Source organism: Nannobrachium achirus (assembly GCF_963921795.1).
Source record: "Nannobrachium achirus genome assembly, chromosome: 11".
Lineage (NCBI taxonomy): Eukaryota > Metazoa > Chordata > Actinopteri > Myctophiformes > Myctophidae > Nannobrachium > Nannobrachium achirus.
In genome coordinates this window covers 29,326,932-29,337,021 of record NC_137820.1, presented here as the reverse complement: position 1 = coordinate 29,337,021, position 10,090 = coordinate 29,326,932, and the positions used below count along the sequence as shown (strand labels likewise).

Here is a 10,090-nt window from a genome sequence, read left to right as displayed (position 1 = left end):
AAATCATTAAGTGTGGCTCATCATTGTGTTCTACAAAGGATGCTAGCATAAACCTGGCTGATACAATCCTATAGGAATTTATTTAACTTGACCCAGTTAAGCCTGGAACACATTATTTAGCATTATTTTATGCTTTAATTATTGGGAAAAAAAATGTAGATCTGCTATTTTTGAACAATCGTGAACATTTGTGCCAGTCTTTGAATATTCTTGACCAGATTCTATAATCGTCTAAGGTTTTTGAAAAACGTATGTCATTGGTTCTTTTTCATGTCAAGGACCCTTGATCTTGATATCAGGGACCCGCCAACAAGTACAATTGTTCACTTTTGAAAAAGATAGGCTCTATATTTAAAGATTTGCACCAATTTTCAAGATCTTTCAAAAATAGCAGATCTACAAGCTCACAGCGCGGCAAGCGGCACTTGGTGCCGCGCTGTGAGCTTGTAGATCTATTTTTCAATAGCTAAAGTATAAAATTATTCCAGGTCTTAATGGGTTAATTATTGAAGTAGGCCTACTGTATACTTAAAAGGATGACTTTGCCACTTTTCAACCCAAAAAGTTGAACATTAGTGAGGACCAATTATATGAAGATATGTTGAAAAGTGGTGAATTCGTCCATTAAGTAGCCTACAGTTTTGATGTATTTTTACTATACTGTATTTTACCCTTTTAGTTTTCTATACTTTATACTTATACTAAACTTGGGTCAGACTGACATACTGTATCTGCTATAGTTAAGGCTGACAGTGTATCTAAATGTCAAGTCAACAGGTTGAAAGATTAGGTCAAAATACATTGAAACAAACCCCATCTGAAGTCTAATGCAGGGAGGGGTCTTAAACAAGAGGTCTGGGACCCCCTAGGGGTCCTCAGAGTTACTACAGGGAGGCCACCAAATCATTGTGATTGGATTTTTATTTTAATGTATTACATTAACCACTTGAACCCTATAGCATCCCTGTTCTGTGGAGATAGCATTTGTGAGCTTGTAGTAGGAGTGAAAGTTCAAGTTTACCATGTCTTGGCGGTTTAATAAGTAGTTAAATGATGGTGATGGTTCCTGCTTCCTTCTCTCAGCAAGGGGATCCTTGGGTGGAAAACGTTGGAAGACCCCATATGAGGTAATGGTATTAAATTGTCTCTGCTCCCGAACAATGACACAGACTCTGACATGATCACAATCTTTAAGCATAGCCTAAAGATACAGTTATTACAATGATAATGAAGATGGCATGATATTATTAGACACATGATGAGCCCCTCGGGGGACAGAAACAAATACAATACAGAGAAATTAATAGAACATGATACACTACCACTGAATGACATGCTGACTTGGTGAAGGCTTAAATTCTACTACAGGAGGGAGTCAGGGGTGTCGCACCAAATTCTGGGCCCTACAAGGATTCACTGCGTCCCCCCCATGAATGTTCTTCATAGGGGGGAGCCAGGGAGGGGGTTTAACCCATTTAGACTGGGAACGCATTATTAAACGTTATTTTGTGCTTTAACTATTGAAAAATAGCAGATCTACAAGCTCACAGCGAGCTTGTAGATCTGCTATTTTTTTTAATCTTGAAAATGTGTGCAAGTCTTTGAATATTTCAAACCATTCTAAGGTTTTTTTGAAAAACCTGTTTCTATGTCAGTGGTGCTCAAACTTTTTCATGTGAAGGACCCCCTAAAATATGATATGTATTTGGCCACGGACCCCCATCTCAAAACATTTTTCAGTAGGGGCGAGATCATTTAGCGACCTACAACTGGGTTGCAACCTGGTCGGTAGTTTTCACCGACTGAGTCGCTAAATCTACCGACTGGGTCGCTAAATCTACCGACTGGGTCGCTAATCTACCGATTGGGTCGCTAAATCTACCGACTGGGTTGCTAAATCTACCGACTGGGTCGCTAAATCTACCGACTGGGTTGCTAAATCTACCGACCAGGTCGCTAGATTTACCGACCGGGTCGCTAAATCTACCAACCGGGCTGCAAAATTAGAGACCCAGTCGGTAAATTAAGCGACCCAGTCGGTAAATTAAGCGACCCAGTCGGTAGATTTAGCGACCCAGTCGGTAGATTTAGCGACCCAGTCGGTAGATTTAGCAACCCAGTCGGTATATTTAGCGACCCAGTCGGTAGATTTAGCGACCCAGTCGGTATAAACTACCGACCAGGTTGCAACCCAGTTGTAGGTCGCTAAATGATCTCGCCCTCTCTCACATTTTTCCAGGGACCCACAGAAGCAAAACTTGAGTTACAGATGTTCGCTTAAAAAATATTCAAAGATTTGCACACATTTTCACGACTTTTCAAAAATAGCAGATCTACAAGCTCGCAGTGCGGCACTGAGCTTGTATATCTGCTATTTTTCAATAGTTAACGCCCCTGGGTGGAGGGATCGAGTTTGTTAACCGAGCCTTCTATTACAAACCATAGCCCACTTGAACCAACCAAAGTACAAGTAGGTCGGGAGTGGCTTATTGTCGGTATCAGCCGGTAACACGCGGGAGTCTGTCCCCGTTACAATGCGCTAGACCCCTGGGAGATGGACTGCTGAGGTGGAGCGCCACACCTACCATCAGCTCCCAGTACTTGCCGCACAGCTTGCCAAGCCGTGCTACTCACACGCTGAGTTGGCGGTGCCCGGAATCGAACCCATGACCTTGCGGTACAAAGGCGAGAGCTCTACCGACTGAGCTACCCGGGCCGACCAAGCCCTATTTTATACATGGGATATTCAAATACAGACTTTACAATTACAATTTTACAATTGAGAGCTTGTGTAGCATATCGTGACACAACGATGTACCCAAAATAAATAGATACTTGTGTGTTTTCAATGTATTTCGGTGAATGGCTGTATAGCAGGACCATAACCTTTTCCCTAATTGAAGACAAGTTCACCTCTGGCCCATTAAAGATTGTTGGCCATTAGTGGATTACTTTCACCCACTAACAAATCATGACTTCATGTGTATGTCCTGTATGTAATGCACTTAGTGTATTGATTATCTCTCTAGAATGCACTTACACAACCATAAATTTAGTACCAATCACTTACTGCAGGGGTCTTCAGCGTTTTCAGGGAGACCCCTTAACTGAAGAGAAAGAGAATTTACCTACGTCATCCCACAAGGGAAATTCAGTTTTCAGCTTAACCCAGCTGACCCCCAGTGCTTCGCACAAGGCGTGCAGGAGGAGGGAAGCAGTGACAGCTGGAGCGGGGAATCGTACCTGCGACCTCTGGGACCTCCGGAGTCCTTGGTATGGACACTAACCACTCAGCTATCGCTGCTAAGTAAGAGAAAGAGATGAAGAGAGAGAGAGAGAGATATGAAGCAGGGACCCCAGATTCCATATAGTTTCATCTTTTGACAGCACAATCATCAGTGTATTTTGGATTCATGTCAATTTTTGTTATCAGATATGTAACCACTTGAACCGTCAATACTTAATAAACTTGACCTTTCACTCTGTACTTAGTCTGCTCTTTTCCCCCTCTACACCAAAGCTCTTTGCCGAAAATAGCTCTTTGCCGAAAATAGATAAAGTAGATCTGCTATTTTTGGCTAAAGTTCTCAGAATAAGGACGCTAGGGTTCAAGTGGTTAATATGAAAAAGTTTCTATCACACAAAGATTTGGAGGACCCCCTGTAGTAACTCTGGGGACCCCCTAGGGGTCCCGGACCCCCTGTTGAAGAACCATGACTTACTGTATTACTTTTAGGTTTCTCTCACACATGTACTCTGACATACGACAATGTGTTTTAAGTGGATGCACTAAAAGATGATGTCGGCACTTAACATGGTACATACATCATGATATGTCATGCATGTCCTCAATTTTCCTTGTAAGTTGCAGTATAAAAAGGCTCAGATTTGGGCATTGTCAACCCAGGAAGAAAAGTGTGCTATTGACTGAGAAGATACACCTGTGAACTTTGAAAATAAACAAGAAGATCTGTTGTAACTGAGAAGCTGTTGTGGACATTCCCTTTCGTCATTTTGAGTCCCTTCTGATGCAATATTACACCTTATTTTGTGCTTTAACTATTGAAAAATAGCAGATCTACAAGCTCACAGCGCGGCACAGAGTGCCGTCCTGCGAGCTTGTAGATCTGCTATTTTTGAAAAATCATTGAATGAATTTTGAATATTTCAAATCCTTCTAAAGGTTTTTCAAAAAGAAAATGTTTCTATGTCAGTGGTGCTCAAAATCTTTCATGTGAAGGACCCCCAAAATGATGTGTATTTAGCCACAGACCCCCATCTCAAAACATTTAGTTCCAGTGACCCCTAGATGCAAAATTTGAGTTACAGATGTTCGCTTAAAAAATACATACCGTATATATTCAGATTTGCAGACCTTTTCAAGTATTCGAGTATTTTGTACCCGATTCTATAAATGTCTTCTAAATCCTTCTAAGGTTTTGGAAAAACGCATGTTTCTATGTCAGTGCATGGTTGGTTCTCAAACATTTTCATGACAAGGACCCCCAAAATTACATGTATTTGGCCGCGGACCCCCATCTAAAAATATGTTGTTCCAGGTAGGCTACCCCCAGAAAAAGCAGAGATTTGAGTTACAAAAGTTTGCTTTGAAAAATATATGTTCAAACAAAGATTTGCAATTTATTTTTTCAAAAATAGCAGATCTACAAGCTTGTTGCGTGGCACTCTGTGCTGCGCTGTGAGCTTCTATATCTGCTATTTTTCAATATAGCTAAAGTATAAAATAATTCGAGTTTGTTAACCGAGCCTTCTATTACAAACCATATCCCAACCAAGCCATATGTTATACTTTGGATATTCAAAAATAGACTTTACAATTTCACAATTGAGAGCTTGTATTGCCAAAACCTTTATACATTTAGTTACTCAAGTAACATTTTGAATGTATTTTACTTCTCCATTGTGGTATTGCTACTTTTAGAAAGAAAGAAAGAAAGAAAGAAAGAAAGAAAGAAAGAAAGAAAGAAAGAAAGAAAGAGTAAATAATCTACTACTAGTACTTCTTCTCCCACGTCATCCACACATCCAGTAGTTGGCAGTAGTGCAACATTTTGTAATGCAAGTATCATACAAGAGAAAGGAAAGAAGAAGAAACCAAAACAAAACAAGAAAGATGGTGAAATCTCTTCTGGATATGTGAGTGTTGTCACTGTCTAACATTAGGTTTAATGTGATAGTATAGACAATATTCAGCTGAATTTCTGCATCATGGGTGCATGGTTTACTGAAAGACCGTTTTTACTAGGAAATATCATGTTTATTTTATGTATTATACAGGATTTTTGTGCAGGTTGGTTGATTATCCTTTCCCCCCCCCCCCCCCCACTGTATTGGTATTCTTTCAGGTATTTGTCTGACTTTGGTTCTAAAAGTGGGGTCTGGGGACCCCCAGGGGTCCTTGAGGGAGTTCCAGGGGGTCCCCAGAAAAAATGATGGATAGTTTAGGAATCAAATGTACCCTTTATGGGTCTGTAACTCAGAGATTGTACAAATGGAACCAAATGGACCTGTGTTCCATTTGTACACTCTATGAGATTAACATTCATTTTACTATATACATTGGGGCCCCAAAGATAGAAATGCCATCAAATCAAACTGGGGATCCTTGAAATTAAAATGGTTGAGAATCACTGCTAGAGCCGTAAGGGGGTCCCTGGCATATCTTTTCAAATGGGGGTCCGTGAGCTAATAAGTGTCAATCTGGGGGTCCTTGACATGAAGACGTTTGAGAACCACTGTTGTAGAATTTGATATTGTTGCCTGTCGGGCAACGATATACATCTTTGTTGTGTAAATGAATGCCCTACTTCAGGGGTGGGCAACTTTGATGATGGAGAGGGCCACTATATTTTCACATTCTCTCCAGAGGGCCACAATGTATACAGTCAAACTGCGACACGTTTTGAGCTTGTAGATCTACTATTTTTGCTATTTTTGAATTGGAATACGAAATACATTTTAGATATTTTTGAATTGGAATCCTGAAAAGTAACAATTTTATTTCATTTCAAATGCATTTATATGTTCTTATGTTAACTTTGTGAACTTAAATACAAATATATTGGACATAAAAAAAAAACGAGTGCTGCTATGTCTAATATAGACTGAAGTAATTAAAGCGAGTCATGTTTCCTTGGTTGGAAATGGAATTGTAACAGCTGAAATCAATACTATATCAGCATTCCAATATTAACCAGCGGGCCACATTAAGTGAAGGTGGGGGCCGCATGTGGCCCCCGGGCCGCCAGTTGCCCATGTATGCCCTACTTTGTCGTGCCACTTTCTCACATAAAAGTTCCCCGAACAATAATTCACGAGTCAGGGGACCAAGTGTTGAATCTCAGCTTAGCTTTATTTAGCCTAGTGCAGATAACAAGTGATAGGTCCAGGAGCAAGCAGTCATCTGAATTATGCCTCTGCTCTCGCTCTCCCAACATCATGTTTTATTGGTTATCTTATATTTAACTTTGATACAAGACTGTCATGTCATTATGACAGAGATTACCTTAGGCCACGGCTAGTTTTATATTATAACGTCATTATCAGCCTGTCTTCCAAAATAATAATTATCTATAAATCATTCCATGTCTGTATTAATTATAGACTTTTCCCATGTTGTCATGGTCTTATCAGGCCTTATCAAAGTCCAAAATAGAAAAGGAGGGATGGGACGATAAGCGATGTTATCGTTTTTCGTGATAAAAAACACTCACGATAATCGCATCGTGAAAATTTAATTTATCGTGAAATCATCCTCCGTCATGCACTGGGATCAATTCACCTTTAATTCGCCGAGCTGCATATCCGGGACCACTTAAACCCTCTATTGGTAAAAGGTACTTATAATATATTATACGTAGGCCTCTTATATATTATTATACGTAGCCCCCCCCCCCCCCCCCCTCATCCTCCAAGGACAAGGAGAAGAGCCGGCCTCCTCAGAGTTATGATGGTCCTTGACATTAAGAAGTTTGAGAACCACTAAATGGAACGGAGCCTTCATTATGGTAACGTCTGTGAGGGATGTAAGGCAGAGGCCCAGTTTCTTCCCAGTATGGCTGCTGTGCCTAGAGCTATTGAGATTTTGATTGTTTCCCACACATTTGATCTGGTAATTACACACAACTGTTGGCATCAGTAGTGGCTTGTTCACTTCCTTCAGGTAGTGCGTGCCATGGTTCTCATTATATCCACTCTATCCCTTGGGAGACATATCTGTTACATGATCCAGTGAATCACTGAAAATAATACAAAACCTATTATGTAAGATACAATACTGTTACTGTAAAATATCTTACATAACTACGTGGTAACCTTGGAATATTTTACTTGGAATTCATTCTACTGTGGTGGGTTATGTTTCCACTCCAATGTAAGTAATCTCTCTTAGCACGTTCAAAAATAGCTGACAAGCTTGTGAGCAAGTAGATCTGTAATTATTACTATTTGGGTTTCTTTTGCCTGAAAGTTTGTCAGTTAGGGCAGTCACGATTAATCTTTTAGTTGGCGATTAATTGTCACACTAATAATTGCGATTAACGATTTAATTGTGTTTTTTGGTATTGAACATTGGAATATATGTAGAAAAAATCTTTTCTGTTTGCCTTTTAGGCATCGTAATAAAAAATTGCACAAGGAAGATATTTCAAATAAGAAATTAGGATACTGACATTTATTAATTTTATACAAAAAAAGGTTTCATGAATAACGTATGAAAATGTATCAACATGGAAACAAAACAATTACGATTATGACAGAATAATTGATTATCTCAAATAATTGTGACAGGCCTAGTGTCAGTGAGTTTTACAAATATTTAACCAATTAAAAAAGACTAACACAAGCGCTTGTGACTAAATCATTACTACATTAAAGGATCCAATTGGACACAGGTAATTTGATCCATTTTTTGATCCATTGATCCATTTCCTTAAAAGTACCTGTTTTGGACACACACGGTTCCACCTGCCTGCAACAATGATAGTCATTTCACTGATTCTGAATGAGATGAATGCAGAACAGGACAGCAAGCTTCCATTGTGTCAGTTCTTTTTTTTTTTTTTCTTTTTTTTTTTTTAAGATTTGTTTTTGGGCTTTTATGCCTTTATTGATTGGACAGTAGACTGACAGGAAATGGGGGGAGAGATGGGGAGTGACACACAGCAAAGGTCGTCGGGATTGGGACTCGAACCCGCGACACGCTGTCAGGCTTCAGATGTGGTATGCTTACTTAAGTAGAAGTATCAATACTGCAATGTAGAAGTGCTCTGTTACAAGTTGAAGTAAGGAATTCAACATTTACTTGTGTAAAAGTACAAAAGTATTGGCATCAAAATGTACTTAAAGTACCAAAAGTAGAAAGTACTCAGAATGTCGTGCAGAATGTCGCATTTCAAAATCTTTTGAAAATAGCCAATCTACAAGCTCACAATGTGTTGCATCGCAACGCAATGCGAGGTGTTGTGAGCATGTAGATCGGCTATTTTCACAATAGAACCGTGTTATACAAAATGTAATGCCTCAACTCTTAGTGTTCGTCAGGGTGGGGGTCCCCAGTTAAAATAAGATTATTTGCATTGTGTATTGTTGCAGCTGTGCGGAGAGTTTGGCTACCTATACAGACAACTACCTCGGTGACATCAGGACCTTACCTGCGTGCCTAAAGGACAAACTGCTGCAAATAATGACCTTCAGAGGCACAGTCACTGACATGAACATCGGTCAGGTAAGCTCTACGAGACAGGGGTCTTCAACGTTTTCAGGCCAAGGACCCCTTAGTTGAGAGAGAGATGAAGCAGGGACCCCCACAACCTTTTCATAGATTCCATATCATTGTTTGACAGCACTATCCTCAGTATATTTTTGATTCATGTCAATTTCAGATATTTAACCACTTGAACCGTCAATAATTAATTAATTTGACCTTTCACACCAAAGCTCTTTGCCGAAAATAGCCGAACTACAAGCTCACAACGCCTCGCAGCGCGAGGCATTGTGAGCTTGTAGATCGGCTATTTTTGGTTAAAGTTCTCCGAATGTATTATGGACGCTAGGGTTCAAGTGGTTGATATAAAAAAAGAGAATAAAAGTTTCTATCACACAAAGATTTGTTTCTATCACACAAAGAGGACCCCCTGTAGTAACTGTGGGGACCCCCTAGGGGTCCCGGATCCCCTGTTGAAGACCCCTGCTCTACGTTTCAGAATAACTACGCACTACGAGGGATCTTTAAAGAGGTGGTGCCATAGTTTAGTACTTTTTCTGTTTTGTATGTGTCTTATGGAATTAACATTACTCTAGACCTCCAGATGTGGTTATAATATGCAAATACCGGTATTTCTTCGATGTGTATTTTTGGTTACTTCCTGTAAGCTGAAAGCCTCTGAGTTAAAAGGCCCAGCTGAAAAACACTGATTTAATGATAATAGACTTTCAACAACACAAAACGTCCTTGTTTAGGTGAGTACTGAGTAGCAAAGTAGTTTAGTTTATTCTGACTGAAGTTTAGTGCTCGTAGGGCAGAGATATCCTGGTCCTGTCTGTGATTCAGCCGCCTGTCAGAGCATTAGTGAGACCATGCTAATGCTCTGGACCAGAGCTAGGTCTCAAGCTGAAGAGTTTGGGAACCACTCGTATAGAGGAAGTAAGTACCAACTGTCAGCATCCTCTGCCTACAGAGGAAAACAATATATCAGGATATTGATGATTTAAAGCTCAGCAGACAGGCGAATCAATCCATTTCTTGGAGATTTGAAGAAGTGGTTTCACTAAAATATAGAGAAGCGATGCACGGGTACAGGGCACACAGGGCATATGGTCATGTTAAAGAGATACCCAGGACGCGTGGAACAGATGAGATAGCTGGTTTATTGAAGACTTAAAGCAAAGAAATGCAGAGGAGAGGAGAGGTTTCTGGGGAGGGAGCTGTTAGTTCGGTGGTGGTCCAACGCGTCCCTTCCCCAGTCTCCACTCCCTCCTTAAATACAATTATGATTACATTGTTTATCCTAACATTGTTTCAAGCTGGTTTTGCCACTCCCAACCTACAAACGTTCCAGCCAATGGCCAT

The 10,090-nt window shown here is 40.1% G+C and overlaps 1 protein-coding gene across 1 annotated transcript in view; it reads left to right on the top strand.

Annotated features, from left to right (window-relative positions):
• Nucleotides 1-5,134: 5,134 nt before the first annotated feature.
• Nucleotides 5,135-10,090, top strand: part of amn1 (antagonist of mitotic exit network 1 homolog) — a gene marked incomplete at its 5' end in the record, with an annotated part of 28,669 nt that continues 23,713 nt past the window's right edge. Inside the window, 2 exons of the mRNA XM_080736985.1 lie at nucleotides 5,135-5,157; nucleotides 8,614-8,746. Coding sequence (XP_080593111.1) covers nucleotides 5,135-5,157; nucleotides 8,614-8,746 — 156 coding nt within the window. The remainder of the gene's footprint in view (nucleotides 5,158-8,613; nucleotides 8,747-10,090) is intronic.